An 18,140-nucleotide genomic window follows, 5' to 3' on the forward strand; every position below is an offset into this window, starting at 1 on the left:
GAGAGGGAGAGGTTGATGGGGGTGGGGGGGAGAGGGAGAGGTTGATGGGCGGGGAGGGGAGAGAGGGAGAGGTTGATGGGGGGAGAGAGGGAGGAGGGACAGGTTGATGGGGGGGAGAGAGGGAGGAGGGAGAGGTTGATGGGGGTGGGGGGGAGAGAGGGAGAGGTTGATGGGGGTGGGGGGGGAGAGAGGGAGAGGTTGATGGGGGGGGAGAGAGTGAGAGGTTGATGGGGGGAGAGAGGGAGGAGGGAGAGGTTGATGGGGGGGAGAGAGGGAGGAGGGAGAGGTTGATGGGGGTGGGGGGGAGAGAGGGAGAGGTTGATGGGGTGGGGGGGAGAGAGGGAGAGGTTGATGGGGGGGGAGAGAGGGAGAGGTTGATGGGGGCGGGTGGGGAGAGGGAGAGGTTGATGGGCGGGGAGGGGAGAGAGGGAGAGGTTGATGGGGGGGAGAGAGGGAGGAGGGAGAGGTTGATGGGGGGAGAGAGGGAGGAGGGAGAGGTTGATGGGGGTGGGGGGGAGAGAGGGAGAGGTTGATGGGGGGTGGGGGTGAGAGAGGGAGAGGTTGATGGGGGGAGAGAGGGAGAGGTTGATGGGGGGTGGGGGGGAGAGAGGGAGAGGTTGATGGGGGTGGGGGGGAGAGAGGGAGAGGTTGATGGGGGGGAGAGAGGGAGAGGTTGATGGGGGGGGAGAGAGGGAGAGGTTGATGGGGGTGGGGGGGAGAGAGGGAGAGGTTGATGGGGGTGGGGGGGAGAGAGGGAGAGGTTGATGGGGGGGAGAGAGGGAGAGGTTGATGGGGGTGGGGAGAGAGGGAGAGGTTGATGGGGGGGGAGAGAGGGAGAGGTTGATGGGGGGGCGGAGAGAGGGAGAGGTTGATGGGGGTGGGGAGAGAGGGAGAGGTTGATGGGGGTGGGGAGAGAGGGAGAGGTTGATGGGGGGGGGGGGAGAGAGGGAGAGGTTGATGGGGGGGGAGAGAGGGAGAGGTTGATGGGGGGGGAGAGAGGGAGAGGTTGATGGGGGGGAGAGAGGGAGAGGTTGATGGGGGGGGGAGAGAGGGAGAGGTTGATGGGGGGGGAGAGAGGGAGAGGTTGATGGGGGTGTGGAGAGAGGGAGAGGTTGATGGGGGTGGGGAGAGAGGGAGAGGTTGATGGGGGTGGGGAGAGAGGGAGAGGTTGATGGCGGGGGGCTGGTGGAGAGGGAAGAATCTGCCGTTTGGGACAGGAGTGCAGAGAGTGCAGAGAGACTGAGGTTCTTGGATATTGGTGTGTTGCTCTGCCTCCTGCAATCCAGCTCCGTTAACTGTTCCCATTCTCTCCACAGCTGCACTGCCAGTAACTCCGCAAGGAGCACTCCTACCAGCTCGCCGGCGCTACGCAAGCGGCTGCCGCTCTGCCCGAAGGCCACGGACGGGGAAAGTGTGCTGGAGAAGGGTTCAGATAGCTCCTCAGAAAGGTTGTCCTGTGGCAACCAGTACAGCCACTCCACTCCCGGGCGCAACAGCAAGAACTCGCGGGTAAGAAGCCAGCGTATTTACCACCTACTCTCGGCACTGGGCAGGAAAGCTGTCTCAGACTCTGAATACATTGTCCTTTGCAGCAAATAATAGCTCCCTCAGAAGTCCAAAAGGAATACCAGCTATAGAAGGTGCTTGGCACATCTCTCGGCAGATTCTCTCAGCATCTCTTAAATTCTTGTTGATTAGTCAGGAGAAGATTCTCTTTGTCCTCTCTCGTTGTAATCTTTACCTAGCAGAGGTAGAAGGCACCTTAACAAGTACTAAGTATATCCAGGACACACAGTAAGAGGCTACTAGACTGATTCCTGGGATGAGAGGGCTGTCCTATGAGGAGAGATTGAGTAGATTGGACCTATACTCTCTGGAGTTTAGAAGAATGAAAGGTGATCTCATTGAAACATATAAAATTATTATACGGCTTGACAGGGTAGATGCCGAGAGGCTGTTTCCCCTGGCTGGACAGTCTAGAAGTAGGGGTCATCGTCTCGGGATAAGAGGTCGGCTATTTAGGACTGAGCTGAGAAATTTCTTGACTTTGGTGAATCTTTGGAATTCTCTGCCCCAGAGGGCTGTGGAGGCTGAGTCGTTGAGTATATTCAAGGCTGAGATCGAGAGATTGTTGGACTCTCGGGGAATCGAGGGATATGGGGATTGGGCGGCCAAGTGGAGTTGAGGTCGATGATCAGCCGTGATCTCATTGAATGGCGGAGCAGGCTCGAGGGGCCGTATGTCCAACTTGTGCTCATATTTCTTATGTAAATCAGATATTTTTTATTAATTCCCGGTGTTAGATCAAGGTAATTTCAGTGGACCACACTGATCTGAGGTCAACACACTAAAGCTAAAGTTTGCGAGTCCGGTGGTAAGTTTTAAATAGTCGATTTATTGCATCACTTGATTTACACTGTTTGACTTCCTTTATCCAACTAACAAGGATGTTCAAAATGGCTGGCTTTATACCGCAGCAGATGTACCCGCCCCCTTTATTACCACCGGACTCGCAAACTTTAATTTTGGTGTGTTGACCTCAGATCAGTGTGGTCCACTGAAATTACCTTGATCTAACACCCGGGTTGCAGGTGTCGCTGGCAAGGCCGGCATTTATTGCCCATCCCTAATTGCCCCTTGAGAAGGTGGCGGTGTGCCGCCTTCTTGAACCGCTGCAGTCCGTGTGGTGAAGGTGCTCCCACAGTGCTGTTAGGGAGGGAGTTCCAGGATTTCGACCCAGCGACGATAAAGGAATGGCGATATATAGACAGGATGGTGTGTGACACATCTGCACCATTTCTCACATTGTGTTCAATAATGTTTGTGAGGAAGTTGTTCACTTTTTTTACCATTTACGTGCTTTTGACTCCAATCCTTTCCCCTCTCCTGCTATTTGATCTATAATCCCATCTTTTCCCCGCTCCTGCTATTTGCTCTGTAATCCAAACCTTTCCCCTCTTCCTTAAACACTTATCAATCACAGATTTATATTTTCTTTTCTTTTATCTTCCAGAAAATGCAGAGCTGGTACAACGTGAGTATAAAGTGCAATTCTTGATTTTTAATTCTGTGTTTTATGATTCTGTGTTTTATGTCTGTGTTGCCTTACGTTGGTTTGTGCTATTGTTAAATTACAGTTCGAGAACCATTGCTGTGGAATTGTGTGTCACGGTGGGATTAACTAATGCTGCTGCAAGACACGCCAGTATCTCTTTCTTGTCCTTTCTGGACATATGTTCTCATCAATGTGTCTCAAATTTGAGAGAATCCATCACGTCATCTGCATGGAATCTAGAGAACCGGGGAGCCCCTGAGCTGAGATTGTCCGATGGGTCAGAGGGTGAAATCTAAAGCTGGCACTGGCCAGAAGGAAGAACAGCAGAGCCCAAGTCAAGGAGGCCCTTGCCAAAGGAAATGGCAGAGCCTTCGAACTTTTGCCTAAAAAGAGCCATACTGAAATCTCTGGATCTCATTTCCCTTGGGATTCCTGGATACCAAATAAATAGGGCAATTTTCTTGGTCTAGACTGGATACAATCCCAGGCCCGATAGGTGTGTGCTGGGCTCTACGCCCAGGCACCATTCCACTTTCCTTATATATATCTGATTAGAGAAGAGTAGATCCCAGCTAATCACTTATTGATGAGTAAATAAGTGCAGTACTGAGGGAGGACCGCACTGTCGGAGGGGTAGTACTGAGGGAGCGCCGCACTGTCGGAGGGGCAGTACTGAGGGAGGACCGCACTGTCGGAGGGGCAGTACTGAGGGAGCGCCGCACTGTCGGAGGGGTAGTACTGAGGGAGCGCTGCACTGTCGGAGGGGCAGTACTGAGGGAGCACCGCACTGTCGGAGGGGCAGCACTGAGGGAGCACCGCACTGTCGGAGGGGCAGCACTGAGGGAGCGCTGCACTGTCGGAGGGGCAGTATTGAGGGAGCACCGCACTGTCGGAGGGGCAGTACTGAGGGAGCGCCGCACTGATGGAGGGGCAGCACTGAGGGAGTGCCGCACTGTCGGAGGGGCGGTACTGAGGGAGTGCCACACTGTCGGAGGGTCAGTACTGAGGGAGTGCCGCACTGTCGGCGGGGTAATACTGAGGGAGCACCGCACTGTCGGAGGGGCAGTACTGAGGGAGCGCGCACTGTCGGAGAGGCAGTACTGAGGGAGGGCGCTGCACTGTCGGAGGGGCAGCACTGAGGGAGTGCCGCACTGTCGGAGGGGCTGCACTGTCGGAGTTGCAGTCTTTCGGATGAGACGTTAACACGAGGGCCCCGCCTGCCATTTCAGGTGGATGCAAAAGTTCCCAGCAGCCACTATTTCGAAGAAGCGCAGGATGTTGTCCAGTTGTCCTGGGGCCAATATTTATCCCTCAATCAACATCGCTAAAACAGAATATTGTTTGTGGGATCTTGTGCGCTAACTGGCCGATGGGCTGAGAGATGGTCACTGCAGTTAATGTGCTGTGATCGCGCTTCTCGTGACTCCAGTTGCATGTTCATTTCTTTTAATTGCCATCCTGCTTAAATTAACGTCGCTCAGTCATGCTAAGTCTGAGGTTTGCTTTGATTTCTGTTACATATTCCATTAGTTTTCCAAAAAGGAGAAGGATTGAACTGTGTGTCTCCTTCATATTGCAAGATGCATGGAAACCATTTTAGAGCCTGCATTTTCAGTGACTTGACAGCTGTGTACGTATTTGTAATAAGGTTGATTTGGATAGGAAGAGCGGTGTTTGATCCAGATATTCCTCTGGAGAAATTGTATCTTTCTTCCAGGTGTTGAGCCCCACATACAAACAGCGGAACGAAGACTTTCACAAACTGTTCAAGAAGCTGCCCGATTCAGAGCGACTGATTGAGGGTGAGGCCGACTGTGGGTGTGAGGCGGGTGTTGGGCGGGGCCGGCGGTGGGCGAGGCAGAGTGTAGGTTCGAGTGACAGTAGGGTATTGATGAGAGTCACGTTTTGTTTGAGGGGGAAACAGTGAGCCTCAATGTTGACATCAGAAATACTTGTTCTGACTGTAGATTTTGACCCAGGGGTACAGGCTGGGGCTGACTGTAGATACTGACACAGGGGTACAGGCTGGGGCTGACTGTAGATACTGACGCAGGGGTACAGGCTGGAGCTGACTGTAGATACTGACCCAGGGGTACAGGCTGGTGCTGACTGTAGATACTGACACAGGGGTACAGGCTGGGGCTGACTGGAGATACTGACCCAGGGGTACAGGCTGGAGCTGACTGTAGATACTGACCCAGGGGTACAGACTGGGGCTGACTGTAGATACTGACGCAGGGGTACAGGCTGGGGCTGACTGGAGATACTGACCCAGGGGTACAGGCTGGAGCTGACTGTAGATACTGACCCAGGGGTACAGACTGGGGCTGACTGTAGATACTGACGCAGGGGTACAGACTCGGGCTGACTGTAGATATTGACCCAGGGGTACAGACTGGGGCTGACTGTAGATACTGACCCAAGGGTACAGACTGGAGCTGACTGTAGATACTGACCCAGGGGTACAGACTGGGGCTGACTGTAGATATTGACCCAGGGGTACAGACTGGGGCTGACTGTAGATACTGACCCAGGGGTACAGGCTGGAGCTGACTGTAGATATTGACCCAGGGGTACAGGCTGGAGCTGACTGTAGATACTGACCCAGGGGTACAGGCTGGGGCTGACTGTAGATACTGACACAGGGGTACAGGCTGGGGCTGACTGTAGATACTGACCCAGGGGTACAGGCTGGAGCTGACTGTAGATACTGACCCAGGGGTACAGACTGGGGCTGACTGTAGATACTGACCCAGGGGTACAGGCTGGGGCTGACTGTAGATACTGACGCAGGGGTACAGACTGGGGCTGACTGTAGATACTGACCCAAGGGTACAGACTGGAGCTGACTGTAGATACTGACCCAGTGGTACAGGCTGGGGCTGACTGTAGATACTGACCCAGGGGTACAGGCTGGGGCTGACTGTAGATACTGACCCAGGGGTACAGGCTGGGGCTGACTGTAGATACTGACCCAGGGGTACAGGCTGGGGCTGACTGTAGATACTGACCCAGGGGTACAGACTGGGGCTGACTGTAGATACTGACCCAGGGGTACAGACTCGGGCTGACTGTAGATATTGACCCAGGGGTACAGACTGGGGCTGACTGTAGATACTGACCCAAGGGTACAGACTGGAGCTGACTGTAGATACTGACCCAGGGGTACAGACTGGGGCTGACTGTAGATATTGACCCAGGGGTACAGACTGGGGCTGACTGTAGATACTGACCCAGGGGTACAGGCTGGAGCTGACTGTAGATATTGACCCAGGGGTACAGGCTGGAGCTGACTGTAGATACTGACCCAGGGGTACAGGCTGGGGCTGACTGTAGATACTGACACAGGGGTACAGGCTGGGGCTGACTGTAGATACTGACCCAGGGGTACAGGCTGGGGCTGACTGTAGATACTGACACAGGGGTACAGGCTGGGGCTGACTGTAGATACTGACCCAGGGGTACAGGCTGGAGCTGACTGTAGATACTGACCCAGGGGTACAGACTGGGGCTGACTGTAGATACTGACCCAGGGGTACAGGCTGGGGCTGACTGTAGATACTGACGCAGGGGTACAGACTGGGGCTGACTGTAGATACTGACCCAAGGGTACAGACTGGAGCTGACTGTAGATACTGACCCAGTGGTACAGGCTGGGGCTGACTGTAGATACTGACCCAGGGGTACAGGCTGGGGCTGACTGTAGATACTGACCCAGGGGTACAGGCTGGGGCTGACTGTAGATACTGACCCAGGGGTACAGGCTGGGGCTGACTGTAGATACTGACCCAGGGGTACAGACTGGGGCTGACTGTAGATACTGACCCAGGGGTACAGACTGGGGCTGACTGTAGATACTGACCCAGGGGTACAGGCTGGGGCTGACTGTAGTTACTGACCCAGGGGTACAGGCTGGTGCTGACTGTAGATACTGACCCAGGGGTACAGACTGGAGCTGACTGTAGATACTGACCCAGGGGTACAGGCTGGGGCTGACTGTAGATACTGACCCAGGGGTACAGACTGGGGCTGACTGTAGACACTGACCCAGGGGTACAGACTGGGGCTGACTGTAGATACTGACCCAGGGGTACAGGCTGGGGCTGACTGTAGATACTGACCCAGGGGTACAGGCTGGAGCTGACTGTAGATACTGACCCAGAGGTACAGGCTGGGGCTGATTGTAGATACTGACCCAGGGGTACAGACTCGGGCTGACTGTAGATACTGACCCAGGGGTACAGGCTGGGGCTGACTGTAGATACTGACCCAGGGGTACAGGCTGGTGCTGACTGTAGATACTGACCCAGGGGTACAGACTGGGGCTGACTTAAGATACTGACCCAGGGGTACAGGCTGGAGCTGACTGTAGACACTGACCCAGGGGTACAGACTGGGGCTGACTGTAGATACTGACCCAGGGGTACAGGCTGGGGCTGACTGTAGATACTGACCCAGGGGTACAGACTGGGGCTGACTGTAGATACTGACCCAGGAGTACAGACTCGGGCTGACTGTAGATACTGACCCAGGGGTACAGGCTGGGGCTGATTGTAGATACTGACCCAGGGGTACAGACTGGGGCTGACTGTAGATACTGACCCAGGGGTACAGGCTGGGGCTGACTGTAGATACTGACCCAGGGGTACAGGCTGGTGCTGACTGTAGATACTGACCCAGGGGTACAGACTGGGGCTGACTGTAGATACTGACCCAGGGGTACAGGCTGGAGCTGACTGTAGATACTGACCCAGGGGTACAGGCTGGGGCTGACTGTAGTTACTGACCCAGGGGTACAGGCTGGTGCTGACTGTAGATACTGACCCAGGGGTACAGGCTGGAGCTGACTGTAGATACTGACCCAGGGGTACAGGCTGGAGCTGACTGTAGATACTGACCCAGGGGTACAGGCTGGGGCTGACTGTAGATACTGACCCAGGGGTACAGACTGGGGCTGACTGTAGATACTGACCCAGGGGTACAGGCTGGGGCTGACTGTAGATACTGACCCAGGGGTACAGACTGGGGCTGACTGTAGATACTGACCCAGGGGTACAGGCTGGGGCTGACTGTAGATACTGACCCAGGGGTACAGACTGGGGCTGATTGTAGATACTGACCCAGGGGTACAGGCTGGGGCTGACTGCAGATATTGACCCAGGGGTACAGGCTGGTGCTGACTGTATATTGACCCAGGGGTACAGGCTGGAGCTGACTGTAGATACTGACCCAGGGGTACAGGCTGGGGCTGACTGTAGATACTGACCCAGGGGTACAGACTGGGGCTGACTGTAGATACTGACCCAGGGGTACAGGCTGGGGCTGACTGTAGATACTGACCCAGGGGTACAGACTGGGGCTGACTGTAGATACTGACCCAGGGGTACAGGCTGGAGCTGACTGTAGATACTGACCCAGGGGTACAGGCTGGGGCTGACTGTAGATACTGACCCAGGGGTACAGACTGGGGCTGACTGTAGATATTGACCCAGGGGTACAGGCTGGAGCTGACTGTAGATACTGACCCAGGGGTACAGACTGGGGCTGACTGTAGATACTGACCCAGGGGTACAGACTGGGGCTGACTGTAGATACTGACCCAGGGGTACAGGCTGGGGCTGACTGTAGATACTGACCCAGGGGTACAGACTGGGGCTGACTGTAGATACTGACCCAGGGGTACAGGCTGGAGCTGACTGTAGATACTGACCCAGGGGTACAGGCTGGGGCTGACTGTAGATACTGACCCAGGGGTACAGACTGGGGCTGACTGTAGATACTGACCCAGGGGTACAGACTGGAGCTGACTGTAGATACTGACCCAGGGGTACAGACTCGGGCTGACTGTAGATACTGACCCAGGGGTACAGGCTGGAGCTGACTGTAGATACTGACCCAGGGGTACAGGCTGGGGCTGACTGTAGATACTGACCCAGGGGTACAGACTGGGGCTGACTGTAGATACTGACCCAGGGGTACAGACTGGGGCTGACTGTAGATACTGACCCAGGGGTACAGACTCGGGCTAGGTGATGTTTGCAGTGTGATATAACATGTATTAATTGTCTTTCATGAATGGGGAGTGATGTTACAATTGGTTGATATTTTCCTGTGCGCGGTATTTAGTGTACTGATGGATGCGTCCGCATCAAATTCCGTTTTTTGTTGCTCTTTTTGACCTCTGTTGAGCCCAGCGCTGCTCGGGCCTCTCAGCGCTGCTCGGGATCCTTGGTGCTCACTCGTCCGACAGCTGCCTGTGGACGAAAGCTACTTTCACCTCTCCTGTGACTTGTGTCAGGTGTAAATCAAGGATCTGGTGAGAAAAGGAGCCGAATGATTCTGGTGCAACCCAAATTGAACAAAGGTCTTCGTTGCATTTGCTGCTACCTGCCCACAATTTATCAGACACTGAATTCACCCTGGCGTGATGGGATTTTAAATCTTGACTTTAAATGGCTGTTCACTCCTCCTCTATAACCATGTCCCAAATAACAGGACTCCCGTCCTCTATAACCATGTCCCTAGTAACAGGACTTCCGTCCTCTATAACCATGTCCCCAGTAACAGGACTCCCGTCCTCTATAACCATGTCCCCAGTAACAGGACAACCGTCCTCTATAACCATGTCCCTAGTAACAGAACTCCCGTCCTCTATAACCATGTCCCCAGTAACAGGACTCCCGTCCTCTATAACCATGTCCCCAGTAACAGGACTCCCGTCCTCTATAACCATGTCCCCAGTAACAGGACTCCCGTCCCCTATAACCATGTCCCCAGTAACAGGACTCCCGACCTCTATAACCATGTCCCCAGTAACAGAACATAAGAAATAGGAGCAGGAGTAGGCCAGTCGGCCCCTCGAGCCTGCTCCGCCATTCAATAAGATCATGGCTGATCTGATCCTAACCTCAAATCTACTTCCACTCTCCATCCCACCCGAACCCATGTGATCTCCCGGGAGAGGCGAAAAACCAGATAAAAAAAACCAGTGGCCAATTTGGGAGAAAAAATCTGGGAAATTCCTCTCCGACCCATCTAGGCGATCGAAACTCGTCCAGGAGATCACTCTGTCCCTGTATTTCCTGCAGTACTTACCTTCTGTAAAAGGTGATCTCCACCCAAGTCAGGAACAGGCCCAATTTACTCTTGAAGGACTAACACAGAATTAGAACACAAGAAGTAGGAGCAGAACCAGGCTACACGGCCCCTGGCCCGCTCCGCCACCCACAGGGCCATGACCATTCCGAACCTAGATTCATGTCCAATTTCCTGCCCGCTCCCCGTAACCCCTAATTCCCTTTACTTCTAGGAAACTGTCTATTTCTGTTTTAAATTTATTTAATGATGTAGCTTCCACCGCTTTCTGGGGCAGCAAATTCCACAGACCTACTACCCTGTGAGTGAAGATGTTTCTCCTCATCTCAGTTATGAAAGAGCAGCCCCTTATTCTAAGATTATGCCCCCAGTTCTAGTTTCACCCATCATTGGAAACATCCTCACCGCATCCACCCGATCAAGCCCCTTCACAATCTTATATGTTTCAATAAGATCGCCTCTCATTCTTCTGAACTCCAATGAGTAGAGTCCCAATCTACTCAACCTCTCCTCATATGTCCACCCCCTCATCCCCGGGATTAACCGAGTGAACCTTCTTTGTCCTGCCTCGAGAGCAAGTATGTCTTTTCTTAAGTATGGACACCAAAACTGTATGCAGTATTCCAGGTGCGGTCTCACCAATACCTTGTATAACTGCAGCAATACCTCCCTGTTTTTATATTCTATCCCCCTAGCAATAAAAGCCAACATTCCATTGGCCTTCTTGATCACCTGCTGCACCTGCATACTAACTTTTTGAGTTTCGTGCACCAGGACCCCCAGATCCCTTTGTACTGCAGTACTTTCCAGTTTCTTGCCATTAAGATAATAACTTGCTCGATGATTTTTCCTGCCAAAGTGCATAACCTCACACTTTCCAGTATTGTATTCCATCTGCCAAATCTCTGCCTACTTACTTAGCCTGTCTATGTCCCCTTGCAGGTTTTTTATGTCCTCCTCACTCACTACTTTCCCTCCCATCTTAGTATCATCTGCAAACTTTGATATGTTACACTCGGTCCCCTCCTCCAAATCGTTAATATAGATTGTAAAGAGTTGGGGACCCAGCACTGACCCCTGCGGAACACCACTAGTTACTGATTGCCAGTCTGAGAATGAACCATTTATCCCAACTCTCTGCCTTCTGTTAGATAGCCAATCCTCTATCCATGCCAGAATATACATAGATACATAGATACATAGAAGATAGGAGCAGGAGTAGGCCATTCGGCCCTTCGTGCCTGCTCCGCCATTTAATGAGATCATGGCTGATCCTTTAATTCAGTATCCCGTCCCCGCCTTCTCTCCGTAACCCTTAACCCCTTTTGCCCGTAGAAATATATCTAATTCCCTCTTAAATATATTTAATGAGCTGGCGTACACTGCCCTCTGTGGCAATGAGTTCCACAGGTTCACCACTCTCTGAGTGAAGAAATTCCCCCTCATCTCTGTCCTAAATGGTTTAGCCCTTATCCTTAAATTATGTCCTCTAGTTCTGTTCTCACCCGCCAAGGGAAACATTCCTTCTGCATCCAGTCTGTCTAGACCTGTCAGAATTTTATACACTTCTATGAGGTCCCCTCTCAATCTTCTAAACTCCAGTGTGTACATCCCTAAACTACATAGTCTCTCCTCATAGGTCATTCCCGCCATTCCTGGTATCAGCCTGGTGAATCGCCGCTGCACCCCCTCCATGGCAAGAACATCCTTCCTCAGATGAGGCGACCAAAACTGTACACAGTACTCGAGGTGTGGTCTCACCAGTGCCCTGTACAGCTGCAGCAAGGTATCCCTGTTCCTGTATTCTAACCCTTTTGCTATGAAGGCCAGCATACCGTTTGCCTTCTTGACCGCCTGTTGCACCTGCATGCTCGCCTTCAGTGACTGGTGTACAAGAACACCCAGGTCTCTCTGTACTTCCCCCTCTCCCAATCTATTGCCATTTAAATAATAATTTGCCCTCCCGTTCCTGCACCCAAGGTGGATAACTTCGCACTTGTCCACATTATAGTGCATCTGCCATTTATCCGCCCAATCGCCCAGTCTGTCCAAATCGCTCTGGAGCTTCCTGGTCTCTTCCTCTGAGCCCACCCCACCTCCTAGTTTAGTGTCGTCTGCAAATTTGGAAATGCTGCATCCGACTCCCTGATCCAGGTCATTAATGTAAATTGTGAACAGCTGGGGGCCCAGGACAGATCCCTGTGGTACCCCACTTGTTACTGCCTGCCATTCAGAAAATGAGCCGTTTATTCCAACTCTCTGTTTTCTATCTGACAGCCAGTTCCCTATCCACGCCAAAACTTTCCCCTTTATCCCATGAGCCTCAATTTTCCATGCTAATCTTTTATGTGGGACCTTATCGAAGGCCTTTTGGAAGTCCAGGTACACCACATCTACTGGCTCTCCCCCATCTATTCTACCAGTTACTCCCTCAAAAAATTCCAATAGATTAGTCAAGCACGATTTACCCTTTGTAAATCCATGTTGACTCTGTCCTATCCTGTCCCCATTTGCTAAGTGCTCCGCTATTTCATCCTTAATGATGGACTCCAGCATTTTGCCCACAACTGATGTAAGGCTTACAGGTCTGTAATTACCTGCTTTTTCCCTACCCCCCTTCTTGAATAGTGGGGTAACGTTAGCTACCCTCCAATCCATCGGCACTGTTCCCGAGTCTAATGAATTCTGAAAAATCATCCTTAGTGCATCCGCTATCTCTAGGGCCACCTCCTTCAGTACCCTAGGATGCATGTTATCAGGCCCTGGGGATTTGTCCACCTTCAATCCCTTTAGCTTCCTTAACACCATATCCTTAGAGATATTGATTTGCGTCAGTTCCTCCTTTGCCAATGTCCCTATTTTTCCCGATATCCCAGGGAGGTTTTTTGTGTCTTCCTTCGTAAAGACTGACCCAAAGTATGCATTTAGTTGATCTGCCATTTCCTTATTTCCCATTATATATTCCCCCGTATCTGACTGCAATGGACCAACTTTGGTTTTCACCAGTCTTTTCCTTTTGATATATTTATAAAAGCTTTTGGAGTTAGTTTTTATATTTTCCGCCAGCTTGTTTTCGTAAGCTATTTTGCCCCTCTTGATCATTCCCTTTGCCCTCCTTTGCTCTATCTTAAACTGTTCCCAATCTTCCGCTCTGGCGCTTTTTTTGGCTATTTTATACGCCCTATCTTTGGATTTTATGCTGTCTCTAATTTCCCCTGTTATCCACGGTTGAGTCACCTTTTTAGATTTCCTTTTATGCCAGATTGGTATAAACAATTTTTGCAATTTTGTCATTCTATCTTTAAATGTTTGCCATTGTTTATCTACCTCCAGTCCTCTCAGGAACGTTGTCCAATCAGACCTACTCAGTTCCCGTCTCATGGCATCATAATTCCCCTTGTTTAAATTCAGGACCTTAGTCTCTGAGTCAATTTCTTCGCTCTCCATTTCGAGTGAGAAATCGATCATGTTATGATCGCTCTGACCCAAGGGTCCCCGTACAACAAGATTACTGATTAGTCCCTTCTCATTGCACAGTACCCAGTCCAATATAGCCTGTTCCCGAGTTGGTTCCTCGACATATTGATCCAGATAACCATCCCTTAAACACTCAAGGAATTCCTCCTCCTCATTATTTTTACTGATTAGGCTAGTCCAATCTATATGTAAGTTAAAGTCACCTATGATGACAGCTGTGCTCTTATTGCACGCTTCTCTAATTTCCCTCGTGATGCCCTCCCTAACCTCTATTTTACTATTTGGAGGCCTATATACCACTCCTATTAATGTTTTTCGCCCCTCGCTATTTCTTAGCTCCACCCATATAGATTCTGTATTAACTGAGTTAATATCCTTCCTTTCAATTGCATTTATCCCCTCTTTTACTAGCAATGCTACCCCTCCTCCCTTTCTTTTTTGTCGATCCTTCCTAAATACTGAATACCCCTGTATGTTAAGCTCCCAGCCCTGCTCACCCTGCAACCATGTTTCCGTAATCCCAATTAGATCATAATTATTAACCTCTATTTCCACAGCTAATTCATCTACCTTGTTCCTGATGCTTCTCGCATTAAGGTATAAAACCCTCAGGCTTTTTTTATGCTCACATTTTTTATGAATTAGTTTGGCCCTTTGTTTTTTGTTCCTCACCCTTTTACCATTTATTTCTGTCTGCCTTTCACTTTCCTCTATTTCACTACATAGGTTTCTAGCCCCCTGCCATACTAGTTTAAATGCTCCCGAACTGCTTTATCAAAAATTACCCCGAGAACATCAGTTCCATCTCTGCACAGGTGTAGACCGTCCCTTTTGTATAGGTCACACCTACCACAAAACTGGTTCCAATGCCTCAAAAATTTAAAACCCTCCCTCTTACACCCCCCAATCCCGTGATTTTTTATCTTAAGCAATAATCTTTTGTGTGGCACCTTATCAAATGCCTTTTGGAAGTCTAAATACACTACGTCCACTGGTTCCCCTTTATCCACCCTATATGTTACTTCCTCAAAGAACTCCAGCAAATTTGTCAAACATGACTTCCCCTTCATAAAACCATGCTGACTTTGTCTTATTAAATTATGATTATCCAAATGTCCTGTTACTGTCTCCTTAATAATGGACTCCAAAATTTTACCTGCCACAGATGTTAGGCTAACAGGTCTATAGTTTCCAGCCTTCTGTCTACTGCCTTTTTTAAATAAGGGTGTTACATTAGCAGTTTTCCAGTCTGCCGGGACCTTTGCCGAGTCCAGGGAGTTTTGGAAAATTATTACCAATGCATCCACAATCCCTACCGCCACTTCCCTCAAGACCCTAGGATGTAAGCCATCAGGTCCAGGTGATTTATCCGGCTTGAGTCCCATTATTTTACCGAGTACCACTTCCTTAGTGATTTTTATCGTGTTTAGCTCCTCCCCCCCTTTAGCCCCCTGTTTGTCCAGTGTTGGGATATTCTTAGTGTCTTCTACTGTAAAGAGTGATATAAAATATTCATTCAGTGTTTTTGCCATCTCCATATTTCCCACCATTAATTTCCCGGTCTCATCCTCTAAGGGACCAACATTTACTTTAGCCACCCTTTTTCTTTTTATATAACTATAAAAACTCTTACTATCTGTTTTTATATTTTTTGCTAATTTACTTTCATAATCTATCTTCCCTTTCTTAATCTTTTTGTCATTTTTTGCTCTCTTTTAAAGTTTTCCCAATCCTCTATCCTCCCACTAGATTTGGCTACCTTATATGCCCTTGTTTTTAGTCGAATACTATCCTTAATTTCTTTACTTAGCCACGGATGGCTGTCTTTTCTTTTACACCCTTTTCTTCTCAGTGGAATATATTTTTTTTGGAAGTTGTAAAATAACTCCTTAAATGTACACCACTGATCATGTATCGTCTTACCCTTTAATCTATTTTCCCAATCCACTCTACTCAATTCCGCTCTCATACCTTCATCGTCTCCTTTATTCAAGCTTAGCACGCTTGTTTGAGATCCAACCTTCTCACCCTCGAATTGAATATGGAATTCAACCATGTTATGTCCAAGGGGATCCTTTACTAGGACATTTTTAATTAATCCTGTCTCGTTACACAGGACCAGATCTAAGGTTGCTTGCCCCCTGGCCGGTTCAGTTACATACTGCTCAAGAAATCCATCCCTAATACACTCAATTAACTCATCCTCAAGGCAGCCCTGCCCAATTTGATTTGTCCAATTAATATGATAGTTAAAATCCCCCATAATTATAGATGTTCCCTTATTACAAGCCTCAACTATTTCCTGATTGATACTCCGTCCAACAGAGTTGCCACTGTTCGGAGGCCTATAGACTACGCCCACTAGTGTTTTTTTCCCCTTATTATTCCTTACCTCCACCCAAACTGTTTCATTATCCTGATCTTTTGACCCAATATCATTTCTCTGTATTACAGTGATTCCTTCCTTTTGGACTCCCCAGCCTTCGGGAACATCCTTCCTGCATCTAGTCTGTCCAGTCCTGTCAGAATTTTATAAGTTTCAATGAGATCCCCTCTCATTCTTCTAAACTCCAGCGAGTATAAGCCCAATCGACCTAATCTCTCCTCATATGTCATTCCTGCCATCCCAGGTATCAGCCTGGTGAATCTTCGCTGAACTCCCTCCATGGCAAGAACATCCTTCCTCAGATAAGGCGACCAAAACTGCACACAATACTCAAGATGTGGTCTCACCAAGGCCCTGTACAACTGCAGCAAGATATCCTTGTTCCTGTACTCGAACCTTCTTGCTATGAAGGCCAACATACCATTTGCCTTCTTAACCGTCTGCTGCACCTGTTACCTGGGGAGAAAGCTAGTTATCACCGGCAAGCTCCAAATAATGCAGATTGTCAACAGGTTAGATGAGTGTACCTTTGTCGTCAGTGTGTGTGAACTAACAGCTCCCTCCATTTCCGGTTATTTATTTGATTAGGCACATGATACTGATGCAGAGTCTCTTGTCGGGTTTCTCGAAGGCATCAAATGGATTCTTCGGGAAGTTGGGAGATTGTGAACCATTTGAGTGATAGCTGGGACTTGACGGAGAAGGAGACCATCAATGGGGAATGACGTTAGACCTAAGCAGCTCAGCTAGCCTGAATCTCCCACCTCTGTCAGGACAAACTGCTCATGACACTGCACTATATCTCAAGGAGGTGGATGGATACTGGCGAGATGATGTACTTCGCTGATGCACTGGTCATCAATCAGTCTTGTGCATCTATGTTGATTTTCCTTCTATGCTGGATTATGAAGTAGTATCGATAAGTATTTCTGGTGTGTTTTTAGCTGCCATTCTGAACTGTTCCCTTGAGCAGTATTTATTTGCAGGGTGGAGCCAATACAATGCATCAATACATGGGTGCCATGGAGTGGAGGGGAACAGGCTTGATTTTCCCCTCCCTTTGTTTCCCACTATGCAGTAAGGCTCTAGGAAAGAATCAGGCCACGGGTGGAGGCCGGACATCTCTACCTAAGGACACAATAAAATAGGGCAGAGCGTAATGACCTTGGTCCCAGGAGAATGTCTGCGTCCATAGCCCCGTCCGTGACCCAGTGACAACAGGGGACAAAATAGGAGAATCCATCAAATCACAAAAAACGTGCAGTGCATATTAATTGTGCTGTGGTGCTCTTCACCACCTCCCCCCCCCGCAGATTTTACACTGTCTTCAGAATCTACTCTTCCAGCTTATGAACATTTCTGTTTGAATTTATCCAGTGAAATGTCTTCATTAAAATGAACTGTGAAAGGAAACACCTCTTCAACCTTCTTTTCCAATTTTTTACGTTTGATACTTGTGTGATATTTGGGTTGTTTATTGACCAGTGTCTGAGAGAACAGAATTGGGATTTCCTTTTCTCCCTGTGCCAGGTCCTCTGACAAAATTCCCTTTCTCCTCTTTGCCCATCCTCTCTCCACCCTCTTTGTATCTAGCTTCCGACTCTGTGCCCAGCATGGTCTTGGCACTTTCAGCATCATGCCCGTGTCCCGTGATGACAAGTGAAAGTCTGCATTTGAAGTTTTGCATTCTTTGTTTATTCTGAAATATATGGTTGGAGAGGTTGAGTCTCTCATTGATGGTATCGATTGTGTTATTAATTCATGTTTATCTGAGAGGGAACACAAAAACAAGAAGAGCAGAAAAAGGATTAACTTAGAGGAGGGATCCCCTGGAAAGACTGTACCACTCTTTGGAGGAGACAAACATTCCTGCATTTAGGCACACAGCCTTATTTTCAGAGGCTGCATTCCATCAGCAGAGCTTTGTACACTGCCAACATGTGTCGGGAAACTAGTTGGATCTCGAGTGTAAGAAGCTCTCTGTATCTGATTTTCCTGGCAACATTTTGGGTTGGTTTTAGAGACTTGCTTCTGGCATCTACCCACCCATTTAATCTCCTCCCACAGCCCATGTACACTCTCCCCTATCATGGGCTCTACCCACCCATTTAATCTCCTCCCACAGCC

At 49.6% G+C, this 18,140-nt stretch overlaps 1 protein-coding gene across 1 annotated transcript; it reads left to right on the forward strand.

Annotated features, from left to right (window-relative positions):
* The first annotated feature begins 1,143 nt into the window (after positions 1-1,143).
* LOC147086929 (protein Aster-B-like) lies at positions 1,144-17,183 on the forward strand. Its single transcript, XM_085978016.1, has 4 exons — positions 1,144-1,509; positions 3,014-3,034; positions 4,773-4,857; positions 16,602-17,183. The coding sequence occupies exons 1-4, from the start codon at positions 1,144-1,146 to the stop codon at positions 16,607-16,609; spliced, it is 480 nt and encodes a 159-aa protein (XP_085834142.1). The 3' UTR covers positions 16,610-17,183.
* The last annotated feature ends 957 nt before the right edge of the window (positions 17,184-18,140 follow it).

Source organism: Somniosus microcephalus, unplaced genomic scaffold (genome assembly GCF_052327205.1).
Source record: "Somniosus microcephalus isolate GS21.2 unplaced genomic scaffold, FLI_Smic_1.0 unresolved_chr6, whole genome shotgun sequence".
Taxonomy (NCBI): Eukaryota; Metazoa; Chordata; class Chondrichthyes; order Squaliformes; family Somniosidae; genus Somniosus; species Somniosus microcephalus.